General features: G+C 38.1%; 1 protein-coding gene across 3 annotated transcripts; it reads right to left on the bottom strand.

Annotated features, from left to right (window-relative positions):
• Window positions 1-506: 506 nt before the first annotated feature.
• Window positions 507-16865, bottom strand: LOC140940755 (lamin-B1.S-like). 3 transcript variants are annotated; one of them, XM_073389715.1, is made up of 14 exons: window positions 15989-16864; window positions 15302-15584; window positions 14035-14220; window positions 13092-13217; window positions 12715-12935; window positions 10727-10917; window positions 10083-10200; window positions 4912-4990; window positions 4379-4486; window positions 3956-4075; window positions 2988-3127; window positions 2062-2299; window positions 1140-1309; window positions 507-745 (listed from the first exon to the last, which is right to left on the bottom strand). In XM_073389715.1, coding segments are annotated over exons 1-14 (2292 nt in total). In that variant the 5' UTR covers window positions 16300-16864; the 3' UTR covers window positions 507-744. The 3 variants fall into 3 exon arrangements, with proteins under 3 accessions (XP_073245816.1, XP_073245817.1, XP_073245815.1); XM_073389716.1 differs by lacking the exon at window positions 507-745 and having other exon boundaries at window positions 1136-1309; window positions 2062-2203; window positions 15989-16865; XM_073389714.1 differs by lacking the exon at window positions 507-745 and having other exon boundaries at window positions 1136-1309.
• Between the last annotated feature and the right edge of the window lie 963 nt (window positions 16866-17828).

Raw genomic sequence — 17828 nt, 5'->3', positions numbered from 1 at the left:
CTGAAAAATTTCTAGGAGAGTTGTTTACCCTAAGACGAGCTCCCTTCAAACAATTTGAAAAACTGGCACAGAAGATTCCCGATGACATAAGCCATCTCCGGTTTGTGCCCCCAATATTGAGGTGAAAGAGGGTGTGGTTTGCTTTGCATACTGATGTATTGTTCTCCGGGCTCTTGCATGGGTTGAACAGTGGACAGGATCCTTTAAAGAGTTTATGCCTCAAAAAGGACAAGACGAGAACGTTAGACTTTACTACAAGCCCAATTTTTGACCGGGGTTTACTCTTTTTAGAGTCTTCCATTGTGACGCTTGTAGGTTATTACTGTTTCATTGAAGATCTATTATGGGGTGAAATGTTTCAGAAAAGGTCCCAAAATTAATGCAAGGCTAGGGGTGGAGCGGGGGGGGGGGGGGGTGGGGTGAAAGGTTTGTATGTAAAAAAGAACGCATAGGTTGCGCTTCTCTCCGCCAACTAAGTTGATCAACACCCTTCCACGAGTTATTAAAGCTGAAATTGCATGACCAGGTAAAAGTACATGAGCCTGTATTTGGTTCAAGTTATCAAGATTTTAACTGGCAGTTGGCGTTAAAAATGACGCAATTCCAGCAAAACTAAATGAGGATAAATTATACGCTCTGGTGCAATGCTTTTATGTCTTCTTCCAAAACTTCCCCACTCTACTAACAGACACTAACGTCCACTTGTAATCGTGTTGGCTTCTTTGTGACTTCTATAATATTTGGTCTATAATAATGGAAAAAATGATGACGATACATTAACATGTTACATCACTATCACTGGATGACTATTAATACAGTCACGTAACAGGATGGTTTATCTCATTGACAACAATTGTGTCTTACTTCTCTTTGTTCTGCTAAGATGCGCGTTAGCAGAAAACCTGAACAGATTAGAGTTATCGCGGTGACAAGATATTTTCCCAGGTACGTACCGAAGAGTAGGTTAGATTAGTAAGGGGATCAGGACCTGGATTCGAGGCCATATGGCGTTAAGTTTGTTTGTTGGTTGGTTGGTTTTTGTTTCGCTCAGTTTCACTAACGCAAGAGCAAGTTTTCACATTTGTAGAGCTCCTTAGCTTTCCGAAAGTAAAATTGAAATGCAATAGGCCAGATCTTACCATGTGCGCGCTGTCACAGAATAGGGTCGAGGCATCGGCGGCTGAAACTCAACTTTCTGCTGACTGTTGATTTGGCTTAATCTGTCCTGATGTTTTGCTGATGGTGAACTGAAATCGGTTGCGGGAAGGACACGGATGGATCCACCATGACCATTCTTTGGACTTGAGCTCTGCGGTCAATAAAATTTAACAGTGAGACTCCCATTCCCACTACTCCACAAAGTTAGTATTTCACGCCTAAACAATATTTTTTTTCTATTTTCCCTACACCACCACCACTACCTCCACCCCCACTGCCACCACCTTCGACAACAAGCCAATGAATACTTATTTTTAATCAACCAATCAAAAACCAAGCCATTAATCGATTTAAAAATAACTTAACAACCTGTCCAACCGGTATTGCTGGGCAAGTTAATAAGTTTTCTGAATAAAAAGGCGAGTAACCAGGCCCTGCTATACCACTGGGGTTGTTGGGGCAGCGTGACCGCGCGAATAATCCAAACCGGAAGCCCGTTGGCCAGTTGGGAGTCATACTTGTCATGTTCATTTCTATCAATTCCTTTTTCTTATATTATTTGTGGGCCACAATGTAAACTGCTCGGTTACCAGTAATTGTGTTTCTTTGATTAAGCCAATTATTATCATTATCACTATCATTATTTCTGATGCCCAGAAAACGATACAGAATGGGCCATTTACACGATGACATCATTTACTACTACGACCAGAATACTTCCGGGGTTTTCCTTTCTTTTGCAAATTACGGCTTTTGTCATTTAAATCTCGCTGGGATTACCAAATTTGAATATGAAAAGAAAAACGAAAAGGATTCTGGTTGTAGTAGTAAAATGACGCCATCGTGCAAATGGCCTATTGCAAATTTAGGAATATCACGGCCATTGATCAACCTGTCACTAACCTTGCTATTGGGCAAAGAAGTCCCCGTGAACTTTCTTAAGGGAGCTCCTCCAGTTCGACTGGCCCCAGCAGGATCCGGCCTTTCACTTTGTGACCTCGCTTGAGGGTGCATGCTCATGGAATCATGGCCGCCGATCTTGGTCCTGGTTTGAACAGTGTGCGGATGAAGAGGATCAGTTGGGGGATTAGAGAAAGGTTTCCCTTCTATCTCCCTCGGTATAGGGTCTGGGATTTTCGATCTGAGAGAGTTAGAATGACAAAGGAAAAAATCTGTCAACAACGGATGCAGTTTGTTTTTCTACGAAATTAATCATACCATACCCCCATCCCTTTGCAAAAGCAAAGAATTAAGCAGACCAAGATACTCTTTCAAGAAATAAAAACTAGTTAACGTAACAAGCAGCAGAAAAGGGATGGGGAAAGTGGGTTCGTGATGACAAAGGTTGGTTTCCTTTTCCCCTTCACGTTACACACTTGGATCTATCCTATAAGTATCCTTATTTTGAAACCCCTCCAAAAGAGGCCAGAAGTAAAATTTTACAAAATCTGTAAACAAATAAAACTATGTCAAAGTACTGTTGAAGAGGTTTACTTCGAATGGTTACACCTTAGGATTTCATCCACAGACTCAAAAGTTAGAACTACATACTAAATAAATAGTACCTTGTGAAAGTACTGCTGAAGAGGTTTCATTTGAATGGTCACACCATTGGATTTCATCCACAGAATCAAAAGTTAGAACTACATACTAAATAAATAGTACCATGTGAAAGTATTGCTGAAGAGGTTTCATTTGAATGGTCACATTGCAAAATTTCGTCCACAGTCTCAGAAGTTAAAACTTCCTCTCACGAATGCATCATTTACTCCGTGAGAGAAAGTGACAACGACGATATACTGTAGTGCTCAGATTTTAGAGTTTCTTACCTAGGAGAGCGAGGGGACGTCCTCTCCTTGACACGTTCTCTTTCCAGTCCCCCGTCTGGAGGGACAACTGGTCCGGTGTCTCGTGTGGGAATTTGGTTTGGTACACCGAATGGGTAAGCAGCGGTGGTCCATGCCACAGCCTAAAGCGCGGTGAAGTAAATGATTAAAATTAACATCGTGTCTTAATACCATCGCAGACATTCCAAACCGCCTGTATAGAGTATACCAATAGTTTCGACTATGCGTGGCTGGGCTGCAACACAGGCTATGTGATAACAGCAGGACAAAATTTCCCGATTTTCGAAAACGATAAAAGTATCAGTTCCGACGAGCACAATGCTATGACTAGAACTGGGTAACGGGCTGCTAACTAGAAACTGGTGCCTCACATGCAAAGTTGAAATAAAAGCTCCAGCGGTCCAAGGTTACTATAGAGCCTGCATGGATATCATCAAGTGCCGAAGGAGAGGTAAATAATACGGGCACGTTATAGCGGTGTCTTACACCGTATATTTTATTGTAGTTGTGCAGGACTGCCACTTAAACTTCAAGTTGCCGGGTATATGCAAATAGTAGGAGGGGAATTGGACAGTTAGGAAGTTCTTTGGGTTCTGTTTTCCTTTTGTTTCCTATGAAAGTAACCGGGGCTCTCGCTCATAGTAACCGAGGAAAATCCCCGGACCCGGCTCTTAGTGACAGCCCTGAGTTGTGCATCACGATTTTTTCCTCAACGGCATGTGCTCTCATTGGCTACTTCGGGTCACTTAGCTTTTAGCACTAAAAGTGTTCCCCGCCGAAAATCTCTGAGAGAGCGACATTGCAAAAACTATGTCGTCAGCGAGTTACCCGCGAATGTTGACCAGAGAGTAGAAGACAAATTGGACTTTGAACACTGAAATAAGCGCGGATATGTGACAGTGTTTACGTTGAAACATAGAAGATCCAAGAGAATCCATACAGGAACCCACCTGTCCATTAGGCTTGCAAAGGATTGTGGTGCACTCAGGTCCAGTCCCCCACTTATGCTGATCTTTCCACAAAAAGTCTGAAGGAGGGTTGTGTCTTGCTAGGCTTTGTGCAGACCAAACCTATAAATAACAGTCAGTATTATTTGTCGACTAGTTTGATCTTGAGAAGTCGTCAAATTTGAGGTCACTTCGCGAATTTTCAGGAGGTCGACTGAAACAACTTTACAGCAATTATTCCGCCTTCCTAATTTCAAATAAAATAATAAAAGTTAAAGCTAAGCCCGAAAATGGATAAACAAGCTAGAAAGTACATGCAGTTACGAGACATCTGTCCCCCATGCATGGTCTCTGAAGTTAAGTAGGTAGTTTCCGTGACCTTCTTCGCAGTATTTAGGTTGTTGAAACACAGTACAGTAAACTTACTGTCGCATGGGTCAAAGCCTTAAGCCTAGTCCTTGGTGGAAAACGGAACACTGTAACAGGCCTGCCAGCTACATTCTGTTGGATCATAAATCCACCAATCTCTTCATCCTAATAGAATTCAAGGCAAAATGGCGAGCAGGTCATGTTGAGTATGGATAGGAAGATTCAGGTAAAAAAGCTTCATGTTTTGGTTTACCTCACTGCGTTAAAAAAGGGCATACACAAGGAAACAAGTTACAGTCATTTTGGTAAATATATTTAACAACTTTTCTTATTCTTTCTCTTATGAAACCTACCGACCCAAATACTAGACTAGAAGCACTGAACTTGAACATCACTTTGTCCACAAAATATTTTAAATTGCAATTTATTCCGTCTTTGTTATCGATGCGTCAAACCGCTACATGTTAGCTGTCCACATATAAAGAAAACCGTCCCTACCATGGATTTTTAAACTTATACATAAACAAAAATAGCTTTTTTTGCTTTGAACGAGACGGATCTCCACTATCCATTTAAACAATTTAACTTACTTTAAAGCTTGAAGTGTTGAAGACTCTGACATAGTTACCATCAGGATTAACCTCCAAGATTCGAACATTACCTGTATGACTGAAGAAAGGGTATAGAATGATATAACTTAGAATAATTGTGTCGCTTCCTCTACAGCTACGTACACGATGGCAGAGCTGCAAATAGAAGTCGATCATCAGACAATGTCCTACATGATCTTATATTACCTGAGGCTGGCCATGATGTCTCGACAAAGTTTTAAACGAAGCCTCATTTTTGAGCGCATGAGAATTGTCGTACCAACGACATATTGACAATGCAGTAGTCTTCCTCCGAATTTCGCGCCTAAGGCCATGCGCAATTTCCTTTACGACGCATAATGCGTCCTGGATTGAGTCCGAACACATTTAATTTGTTCCACCAAAAATGGTGACTTATTTGTAGCTCTGCGATGACGTGCAGTGTAGGGTCAATGCTGCCTAAGTAAACAAAGCACACCACTGTTTCTGCATCTTGAAAAATTCCACCAAAAATGGTGCATGAATTTCAATTGTTAATAAAGAGAATTTCCTCCATTCTCTGTTACCCAGTACCCATATGCCCCCCATATTTTGCATAAGCCATTGTTTTCAAATGTTCCTAGGAGGAATAAATATTTCCAAGAGTATTTGAAAACAATAACGTAAGCAACAAAAAATTACGGGGGAGGGGGGGTGGGGAGACAACCAGAGTGTATAAAATAGATTGTTGATCATTCTTTACACTACTTTACTCTTAGCACATTAGTGTTTCCTATTTTACGACTTCTTTTAACAAGGTCATGTTTTGTGGTTTCTCTAATTTCAAGATAATCTGGTATGTTGCTATTTGAGCTGAGAGCCCTAAATGCTTATTGCTGTTTATGTGAAACAACAGCGTTGCGTGGTTTGTTAGGTGTAAAAGTGGTATAGCTGTTATTTTTTGGACGCTGTTGTTATATTTGTCAACAGTTTTAAAACTAACCATAGATACAAGGTTTCAGAAACTGACATGTTTTCTTTAGCCTAGAACATACTGACAAACTTTCTTTGCCATCATAAACTTGTGCATACTTCTTGTATTTTCCAAACAGTTTTTTAAACTGGAAAAGGTGTCCAAAAAAGGAGGAAAAAGATAATGCCTCGAACATTCGAGGCACAGCCAGGCCGTAAACCAAAGAAAAAGTTAGGCAAAGTTAAAAAATGATTTTATTGATGTGATTTGCTTACGAAAGTACCATAAAGTTTACAAAAGATTTATTAATTATAGTTTATGTGATTAAAGATTAAGTTGGAAAAGCTAGTGTGTTCATTAATATTATTAAAGTGACAACAACAAAAAAAAGGTTTTTCAAAGCGAACATCATGCAATTTAGAACATTCTGGGTAACAACATGCCCAAAGTTTGAGTATTGCTATTTACGCTGTAATCACCAACCAAAATATGTCGACGACTAAGACATTTATAGGACACTTAACTGAGATAATTATTTTCATTAAAAAAGTTATTAAAACATTCTGCAAATTGCAAAAGAGAACGGTAAGTTTGAATATATAACAAACGTTTTTATCTTGCAAAAGTAGGATCATTTACGAGAAATAGTTGTGCCAAATTTTAAACATTACCCGTATCTTAGGTGGGATAAACCGCCTGTCCATGTAATCTCTGATATGACCACCCCACCTATCATGTAAACGTGTTCAATTTGAAATGAGATAGGTGGGTTACCCCTCATAAGCGGGTTGTCTCACGTTCCAGCAGCTTTCCTGGGGTCCCCCACCTCCATGTAAACAGGCGCTTACAACTCATTTGATAAAACTAAATCTTTGCATTTCTCTCTCCTTGATCCCTTCATTCATCTGTATTTCGTATATTTCAGCAATTCAACGCCGTAGTCTAAAATTAAGGTTTGTAAGGGAGCAAATGATTCGAATCCACTTATATTTTCATCTTGTGAAAAGAAAATTAGAGTAAAACGAAACAGTTTTAAAAAATGGAAAAAATTGGCCAATATTTGCAAGCATCCATCCAGTTAATCACAAGATAACGGATTTGTTATTACTGTGCATTAAGTGATAAAAAACGTGACTACATAATGTGTGATACCAGAACTGTTCATTTTCGTCATCTACGAAATTAAAAAAAGTCAATCATCCTAACCTTCATCAACGTTTTTAATAAATCGATAATTATTTGACTCAGTCACTTGCAGTGACAATCACGTCCTATCCTATCCCGAATAGTCATTCTCTGGTATATATGCTTTGATAACTGATTAACAATTAATTATTTTCATATACTTCACATCATAACAGCAATACATTATTAAGTTGGTAATCAACTGCATAAATATCATCTTTCTTTCATTTCTTATAATTACATGAAAATTAAATAATAAATAAAGCCTGGAATGATAGAGGTAAAATCAAGGGCTAAAATTATATTAATAATTAAATTGAATGGATTATATATGACAATGATAAATCTGAATCATGTAAAACAAATTCCTTGGTCCCCAACTGACTAAATGTCCCAGTTCCTTCAATTACTCAACAAAGAAAAAAAATAATGAAAAGCAGATGTGTGCTATAATGGTTACAACAAATTTGAATCAGTTATAGAATTATAAATGAATATTTGAATCAGTAAAGTAATTATGAATGAATCAAATATAAACCTCTAAAATAATTTCTTTGCAATCAACTTTTGTGGATAAAATTATTTTAACATTTCCTATGATAATTCAACAATGAATAAAACTTTACGAATGACAAATGTGAATAGACTATGCTTCAATTATAATTAACTTCATCAATTTGCACAACTGGTTTCTCTGTGACCAACTATGTGTAATATTTCTCACAATAATTTGACAGTAAAAAGACTCTATAATAAAAGAATCATTTAAATTCAAATAACTTATAAAACTTGCTTTCCATTTGACTGTATAACATAAATCTGCACTTACTGTATTTATGACAAGATAATTTTCTAAATAATTATTTCCTGTAAATCTCAGCTTAGAACCTACAATCCATGAGAAAGTTTCCTACTCAGTAATAGAACTGTTGCTCGTTTGGTAATTCTTTCTTGGTGTGTTAAATGTTAATTTGCTCATTAAAACCATGAATAAAAAGAAATAGGTAAAAATTACATCTACATTAGCAAGTAATTTAGAAAGAGGAAGCTTTGCTGTTTAGTTTCTCAGGGATAAACCTTGAAGTAGTTATACTGGGCCAGTGTACGTGGAAGGCTTCGAAGAAAGCGATACCTCCAAAAGAAACAGAAAAACCAGAGTCAGATTTCAACTAAAATTTTCATGTTCTTTTTTTTCCATACAATTTTAAAGATAATATTAGTTTTATTGCAGATTTCCCCAAGTAACACTTCGTTCTGAACTCACCAATTTCAATGCAACAAGTGAAATCATTTTATGCAGAAGCTATAGTAACATATAAGTTGATTTTCAATGTTATGCGGAAAAATTGGAATACTGAAGGAAAACAGTTCCTCTATTTGATAAATGCTAGAGGAAAATGCACGGAATTTTCTCGTTTTTCTTTCCCTATTTATTTGGTTTGGGCAAAATGACAATCAAGGTCTTTTACTTGTTTTCATTAACAAGAAGATTTTCCCAGCTTAAAACGATCCACTGATGTCAACAGCAAATGTTACCAGTTGAAAACATTTCCAATTTAAATGTTTCTTTTGGTGAATAAGTCAATACATCATAAGAATCAGACATTTTAATGGAAGATTACTGATCCATATTACAAATGCCTATACAATTCACAACCTTCTGAATACTGGCCCAGAATGGAAAAAGTATTAGCAGTGTGTGTTCCATTACATTCAGTGCCATGTAATTAAAAAATGGCTAACTGCAAGGTTAGAAAGACCAAAACTTTATATTTGATTCAGTCATTATCGCTGAGAATTGATTTTTCAATAGATTTAAAATGACATTGAGAGGCCTAAAATTTTATTAATTTCACTTTTTTTTAAAGCATACATTGATCAGGAGGACCCTGTCAAAATAAAATAGTTTTAAAGACAGTCTTCTCTTAAACAGCTGCAATGAAATGCTAGAATTACATGCATAAAATGTTCAGGGAAATGAGTAGTGTTCAGTTTGGCATTTTTTTTACGATAAGTGAAACATTACCGAAGGAATAAAAAATTGTTAGGTGAATAATGTGTATATTAAGTCAAAAGGCTATTGAAGAATTCAATATTTTATTTCAACCTATCAGTCAGAAAAACAGAGCAACTTGTCAAAGCTAGACGTTACATTGAAAACAACAAAGTTGTTTCATTAAAGGAAGTCACAGTCAAGCACATGGAGAAAAAAAACAATGCATTAATATTGACAAGTCCCCCTAAATAAATAAGCATAATAATTGTTATATTTCAAGACTTTCACTCAACTAAACAGGGACAGCCATTGGCTGATTCTTGGCCACATGGCCTTGACTAAAATCATGATGTATCCTGATCATGATACATTACGCAATGTACCCGCTCGGGATACATCATGGCACGTGATCAAAGCATGGTGGAAAGTGAAGTGACAGAAGAAGGGAAAAACACTGCCAGTTTTCTTTTTCATGAATGAACACAACAACACAAACAAGCTAAAAAGCAACGATTTTCAATGTTATCCCAGAAGAGAGACAGCAGCTAGTGGTGGAAAACGAGGCAGATAATATAAGGAAAGTACTTTGTAAATCATTCATTCAGTGGTTTTGAGAATTAAATTTGTGTTCTTATAAGTACCGAGTCGCCTGTTTTGATTCGCTGCACTTAAGCGTATTCTTTTGTCGCTGTTAAAGTGAAAGTCTAGAATATAACAAAACACTTGATGTCCCTTAAGGTCTCTCAGGGAAACCAGTTAGTTTTGCTTTCCCCTGAGTCCTGATGTTTCCCTCAACTTTGTCTCGGGAAACATCAGGACTCTCGGGAGAACAAAACTAACTGTTTCCCCAGGATCTGACACTAAGTGTATATTCTTTACTTCTGTTTAGATCCATTGCCACTTGTTCAATATTTGTGTATATTTTAAAAGTAAACACTTACTGCAAATTACCCATTAGATTCAAATTCCTAAACATAGAACTACCCCTACTGTGATGTGCTTGAAAAAACAAATAATTGTGCATTTCTGTGTTATTACCTTGAAGTAGGGCTGTGGTAGTCTACAAAGTTTGGAACATATGACCAGGTGTGTCTGTATGGACTGACAGTGGTTATGGGCTCAACCACAGGTTTTATTTTACTGGCAGCCAAGGTACCTGTTGGCAGAAAGAAAATAGTTGAGAAGTGACCTGCCTGGCTTTTGTAACCAAAAAATATAATCCATAATGTACTAAAACCATTGAACAGCTTATAACATAAATTTTTATAAAACGGTTACATGACTATTGTACAATGCCAACAAAAAATATTCAAACGGGTTTATTTTCAACAAAATCTGTTAGTTGCATATTGATTATCTAACCATTAATTTCTGTACTTAAGTTTTGGCAAAAAGTTTATGATTTATGGAAGTTGACCAAAAGAAATTAAATTTCTTCAATCAGTTACTGGTTTGACAACCAACAAGAGATCTGGCATCTTATTTGTAATAAAATTGTACTAATGGCAAAAGAAAGAGACGAAATACAATAAAAGATGTATGGCATAAGAAAACTCTAAAATCAAGCAATTACCTAAAGCTGTTCACGTGCGCTCATAGCGACAATATACATTACCACAAGATACTACATTTATCAGTGAAAGAATAATTTAAGACTGAGCTGACTGATCAATTCTTGTTACCTGTGGTGGTCTTTGGTCGTGTCAGTGGCCGTTGTATCACTGTGCTGGTAATAACAGGTGGGTGTGTGATACCCAGGGTGGTTGCTGGACGTTTCACTGTTGGAGTAATGAGCTTCTCAGAGGTGGTGGGATGCCAAGTCCGAGAACGGACAGGCCCTATTGGCAGTTTGCTCTCCATAGCGAGGTTTAATCTTAACAATGCAAGTTAAAACAAAAATTTCTTTCACTGAACAATGGTATGAAGAAGTAAACCACACAATGACAAAAGAGGCTATTATAAGAGACTGAATGCTTCTTGGGCTAAATATAAAACAAAGTGTGTTTAAGGGCTTATGAGAGATTTAGCACACACCTAAAAATTCTAAGTCTCTCAACATGGGAAAACTAGTCAATATTGATAACAAAGATGGGACAAGACCAACTGTTACATGCCCACACTTCATTAACAACAACTGTTTCTCAGAATAATTTGTCACCTCTGTCTTGAGAATATTGCTGAACTTATGTTTAACCCCTTCTCACAGTCAAACAAGTTTGTGTGATGCAGAGCTATAGTTGACTCTCCTCTGTGAAAACCTTAAGACAAAAAAACTTTCAATCCCTAAAGGAGACACCTCTATTTATAAGATGAATACCTCTTTGACTTTACAGCATCCATTTTAGGGAAAGATGACAATACTGGGGTCTAACTTTTGCTCCTAGCCACCTAGAAATCATATGCTGGGCACCCTGGATTTCACAGGTTCAGAGCACTAGGCTCCTTTGAGTTTTTCTTAGAGCAGAGCCTTGTCTGTCATTTGCTGTCATCACTGGAGATGTTGAATCTTTTATGAATTAGTTTGAAATTGTCCAATTTTGTTTATTTGTTTATTTTGTTTTGTTTTTGTTTATTTATTTTTTTTATTTGAAATTGTCCCATTTTGTTTATCTGTCTTGGAGTGATTAAAATGAACAAGCCCTTGCACTTTGTTATTAATTCACAATTGCCTGCTGGATGATTTTCAAGTTCACAGAGAAAAAGAACAAATACAATAGTAACATTTTGAATTTGATCATTAAAAGTTGCTGTTTTCATCAATCAGAGCATCAAAATGTAACAGGGCTGTCATTAAAATTTCAAGTTGCCAAGCTAATGATACAGGTCAGGGACCGCGGAACAAGGTGAAAAGTGGGAGGGCTGACAATTGAAAATAATTTTTTCATATTGAAAATCGAAAAAAGGAATAAAATCATAGTATGTGATTTACCAAAAGTGGGGGCGGGGGCGCAAAAAAGTGGTGGGGCCGTGGCCCTACCAGCCCCTCCCCCTCCGCGGTCCCTGCAGGTAGGTGGGGAATCCAACAGCTGGGGATTTTGTTTGGTTTTACTTTCTTCTATTTTCCTATTAAAGTAGGCGGGGCTCACGTTCATAATAGGCAGGGAAAATCCCTGGCCCCAGCTGTTAATGACAGACCTTATGTAAAGCTTAGGACTTTGATGAGACATTAATTCATAATTTATTCCAAACGCAACCCTTACCAGGGTCCTTTGCCACTTGTACCACAGAGTATGTAAAGCTTAGGACTTTGATGAGACATTAATTCATAATTTATTCCAAACGCAACCCTTACCAGGGTCCTTTGCCACTTGTACCACAGAGTATGTAAAGCTTAGGACTTTGATGAGACATTAATTCATAATTTATTCCAAAAGCAACTCTTCCCAGGGTCCTTTCCCACTCGTACCACAGAGTAAGAAAGAGACAGAGAGAGACCCTAGACTAGTCACATGTCCTTTGGACAACTGAAGACCTTAGATCTAGAGGGGTCCTTCGATTTTTTTATTTCTTCAGAAACAATTTTTTTGTCAATTTTTTTAAAGAGAGACACATGATGCCATCACATGCTACATCAACATATAACCAGTATTTTTTATAACAGTCATTGAAGCCTCAGCTAGAGGAAAGAAAAAACATGTAAATTAAGATAAATCTTGGGTAAAAACTTCACCTTCTTTCTTCTGCCTCCAACAAAGTAGCAAAGGCATCCAGCTCTAGGTCCAGGGGTAAGTGAGCATTGTATGCAAGGCCAAGCTCTCGCACTTTTGCCATCAGAGCCTCTTGGAGTTCACGTAATTTGGCCTCAAGGTTCTTTATGCTGTTTGCAGCTTGCTGACGCTCCATCTCCAGATTCTGAATCAATCCTGCATTCTGGGATTCCAGACTGGAACACTATAGGGTATACAAAAGGTTTTCACAATCATGTCAGCAACTGTCTACCTAGTCAGCCAACAAATGTTATTTTTCTTTATAAACTGATTTTCGACAATTTTCCTAGGTATACCCTTCAAAAAGGAAACTGCTCTGACAAACAAAAAAGACACTTGCCTTAGCTTCAAGATTGATGTTTTTGGAGTGCAAGGCTTCTACTTGAGCTTTCAATCGAATGTTATCATCTGTTGCAGCAGCAAGATTACGAGATTCGTTATCCAACTGCACCCTAATTTGATTCATCTGTCAAGAGGGAAAAAAAATAATTATACTGATTAAACTTAAAGTTCCCAGCGTTAAGTGGTTGGGGGAATCATTGAGCCATCAACATTAATAATTATTGGAGAAATTCAGCATTATTGTGCAATGATTGTTCAATCTGTTTCTTAGTAAACTGCGAGTTACAAGCCTGCAGATCTCAACAAACTGTTGAAAGTACTTCTACGCTGAGTTTATAAACAAGCAAGGCTAGGGGATAATTACAAGCTAGATATTCTTAAAGTTATATATGATGACACATTTGGACAGGCATTTGAAAGACAAAGGATACAACTGTTCTACGAGCCTTATATTTTAGGGAAAGTGTCAAAAGAAAGCCATGCGTGTAAATAATTCCATGCATATTATTGCAGTCAAGCCACTGAGGTCAAGTGTACCCCCCCAAGATACCGGTTGCGCCAACGACTGACGGATTCATTTTTCAAATAATGGGGTACGCTTGACAGGGCGGGACTGTTAGGGTAATTTTGTTATACAATAATCATATAAGCCTTTTTTTCAATTTGGAAAAAAGCTCAAATTGCATTTGGCCATAATTAATATTGATACTTTCTGAAAAATGCAGTAAAATAAATTCCAAACTGAACTCAAACTGGTATGATTACCCATTATTATTACAGAGAGGAGTATAATCCCAGTTAGGAAAACAGACTGAAATAACAATTAATAATAAGCTCTGATTTTCAGCAAGTCTAGATGACTTTGTCAGATATGCAAGTGCTTGTATTGACTCTTCCAAAAGAGGCTGGTACTGAGCACTCGCAAAAATATGATAACTAACCCCATTTTGATAGGAGATCTCTGACTCTTCCTTGAACCTTCTTAGCTCTGCTTCACTGTGCATCTTTACTTTGGCTAACATGGCAGACAAATTTTCATCAATGATGTTGTGTTCATGCAGCCTCTCTTCGGCCAACAGAATTGTCCTGTCAGCTTCATCCAGGCGACAACGCATCTCATACAGCTCCTGAAGAACAATTAACAAAAAATGGGAGGTAAAATAGGAGATCATAAATTTAGAATTAAATCTGACTCCCAAATAATGGGATTCAGACAGTGTATTTTTTAGCGGCTGGCCATGACCTAAGAACAAATTATGAGGTAATGTATCCCTGGGTTCTCCAGAAGCTCTGGCGACTGGCTAAAATTGCTGTCTAGCCTTAATGGAAGTACCAGCCACTCAGAGAAAATGAGGTATTTTTTATTTATTTATTAATGCAGGATAATAAATTTGTTGTATTTGTTTCACAGCACTTCTTCCTAATGGCCCAAAAATAATTTCCCTGTTTGTGTAAATTAAATGCACAGAAATTCCCTTTTCAGGGCTCCCCAAATCAAAAATATTCCCAGGCAAGCCCTCAGATGCCTCCAGTGGAGAGACAGTCATAGCAATTGTAGCCTGAACCACAGACTAAACTTAACTTTGGTTATTAAGTCGGTCTGTGAAACAGCGCCAAATCCTTGTTCTGGGCTCCTACCTGGAATGTTCTTCCAGTAATTCGTTGAGTCTGTTGGAGGCCTAGAACAAGGATATCAGTGCTGCTTCACAGATGTTACTGAGGTTAAATTAAGTCTGTGACACAGGCTATAGCAATTGCTGTAATTACCATAAAATTCCGAAAATAAGCACTTCCAAATATAAGCCCCTCAAACTGGTAACGCAAAAAACCCTCTGTTAAATCGTCCCTCCAAATATAAGCCCACAGGGGGCTTGTACTTGGAAAATTGCCCTCAAATACCAAGTAACACAAAGCAAAAACGGTAAATTTTTTTTCCAACTATACGGCTAGCCCAATCCATTTTGAAAGACAAATTTCCCTCCGTAGATAAGCCCCTCCAAAAATAAGCCCCTCAAAAAAGGGCCTTTCAAAATATAAGCCCCGGGGATTATTTTTGGAATTTTATGGTAATTGTCACCAGGTTTAAGGTCACAATTCCTTTGTCTACTAACTAGCTCACCCAAAGAAACATGCATAAACTATTCAGTTGTGGGTGAAACCATGCACTAATCTAACAAAAATTTTCTCTGCACAGTTTATACAATGCACCTTTTCATGAAGCTGTTGCTGAAAGGCAAGCTTCTCTTTAAGCTGATTAGCCAGTGTCTGCAGATCAGCTTTTGCCGCCACTTCCACATCTAGAGCTTGCTGAGTTTGGGTCAGAGCAGCCTGGAGTCCATCTCTGTCTCGCTTGGTGTCCATGTGGGCATTTTGGTGTTGGGTGGCTGTGACTCTGGCATCTTGCAGGAGAGCTTCCTTGTCTGCAATAACTCGCTGGGCATCTGCCAGAGCATTCTCTGTCTTTTTACGCACACTTGTCTCCTCTGCAAGTCTGATGGAATTAAGAACAATTATAATTTAGGCCATAAACAGTCACGAATAACTCTTAAATCTTGTAATCTGATTCTGACACAGGCAGTGGTGGGGGTGGAGGTGCAAGAACAGTACATTGTAGGGACTGCTTGTTAGCAAGTCTTAAATACAGTACTTTTACAGTGTTTCTTGGAAATTAATTGAAGCAGGGATTAGCTGTCCTATGAAGAACTTTTGGGTCAACTAGTCAAAAGTTAATCATTAAAATTGATACCCTATGCTTACTGGTAGTGGGAATTTGGTGACAGATCAGAATGAAAATAAATTCTCTGTTCCTTCTCTTAAGTTTTTACATAAGGGCAAAAACAAAGAGAAATAGGGAGAAAAATCATTCTTAAAAAGTTTATAATTATGTTAACTCACTTGTCCTGCAGCTCAGCCACAGAAGCAGAATTCTTCGCCGCAGCCAGTTGATGTTGGGTTCTTTCGCGTGCCATTTCTTCAAGTTTGTTCCTCAACTCTTCAAGCTGCCGCTCGTACATGGCTTTTAAAGCAATGATCTCGTCTTCTAGAATCTTGGTCGTGTTAATGAGATTTGCTGTCTCCATTCGACCGCTCTGTTCTCGCATTTGCCGCACGCGAGAAACATAAGAAGCGAATCGATCATTGAGACTTTGGAGGTAGTCTTTCTCCATGTAGCGAGGTATAAGTATTGGAGAACTTCTTGAAGTCATCTTTTGTACTTAACTCTTTGGTGTCTTGGCAACTGAATGGTTAAAGTACTCAAGTCGTTAAATAAACCAAGGATCTCCCGAGTAAACAAATTTAATAATTAAAGACGATTGTTAACAACGGCGGAATCCCTGCATAAAATAACATTAATTAACCGCTGTTTGCACTCGCACGCTTTGTATCCAGTTTGCGATCGCCCGGCTTATAAAATCCCAGCGAAGTTAGGACAATTTGATCGCTTCCACATTAGATGATTTCGCGTGTTTGTGCTGTAAATAACTAAAGCTTTTACCATTCGACAATTTGTAACCCGTAGGTGATATGATTATCCGCAATTGCGCCAAAAGTCGTCGCTATGGAATGTTAAAACTTAACAACGAGCGACTTTTAATACTCTTTGTCTTTCTTGTACCGTTTTCACCACTTGTTTAAAGCTCTCAGTAGATTTCCAATGAATCGACGAATCTTCACTGCAGATTGCTTCGTGGCAATTCAATGGAGAGTGCAAGAGTTCAACCTCCCGTCAAGTGCTCGGCAACTCAATGGTACCTCTCCGCTCGCCAGTGATGGAATTTCACTTTACATCAGCGCGTGAACGGAAGCAAAATCATTACCAGAGTTTCCAACCATGTTCCCGGCTTAGAAGAATCACATTTGGCATTCAAATCTACATGCAAAATGTCTGGACTCCCAAATGTTGTGGCATTTGGCGTCGAAACGGTTTCTAGGCAATGACTGCTAAAGCACATGGGAAGTCAGAATGTCAATACCTTTCATATTTACACGACCAATCACAAACCAGCTTTGCTAAAAAGTGCAAATTTCACACACAACTAACAAAGCGTGAAGTCATTGTTGTGATCCAGTAGGGGTCAATAGAAAATAATGCCGCAAAAAATTACTTTGCAACCTACAATCACAATTCTTTATCCACCTAAAAAATGAAAAACTGCAGTTTCGGTTGGAGGCTGGGAATTTTTTCTGGACTAAAATCTTGGCTACCGGCTAGAAAGTGAGCCGAGTGAAATTCTTGAACTTTGGGTATTTTTCGACTTCATTTAGACTTTCAATAAATCTTACGAAGAAATATTCTTAAAAAATGCCGAGAACTTACAGCCGTTTCTATGCTGTTCCCCTCTCCCAAATAACACCAATAAATACAAATATGAGCAATTAAAATTCAGGAAGAGGACGATTCAGGGGACCAAAACCGTCCTACCTCAAATGGATCTAAGTGATGAGGAGAGAACACTCTGTTTCCTTCCAAAAACACTACCCCCACTCCCACCCCCTGCCAAGAGCTTGCTTACGGGGTATAGGGAATTTGTCTTCTCTGTCAAGAAGAACTGCTTTTCGTAATTCTTCAAATTAGAACAACAAGGGCCTCCAAAAACTGGATTCAACGCAGGTATAGTTTTATTTTAATCTGCAAATACAGCCACTTCTCCTCGCTCACATTGATCTAAAACTAAGTCGGTTTTTACGGAGTTAAACTCAGCTTACACAATATTGGCTTTTAAACTTTTATTAT

This window comes from Porites lutea, chromosome 6 (assembly GCF_958299795.1).
Source record: "Porites lutea chromosome 6, jaPorLute2.1, whole genome shotgun sequence".
NCBI classification, from domain to species: domain Eukaryota; kingdom Metazoa; phylum Cnidaria; class Anthozoa; order Scleractinia; family Poritidae; genus Porites; species Porites lutea.
Note: the sequence above shows the minus strand (reverse complement) of the source record. Positions and strands in the feature narration are given on the sequence as shown.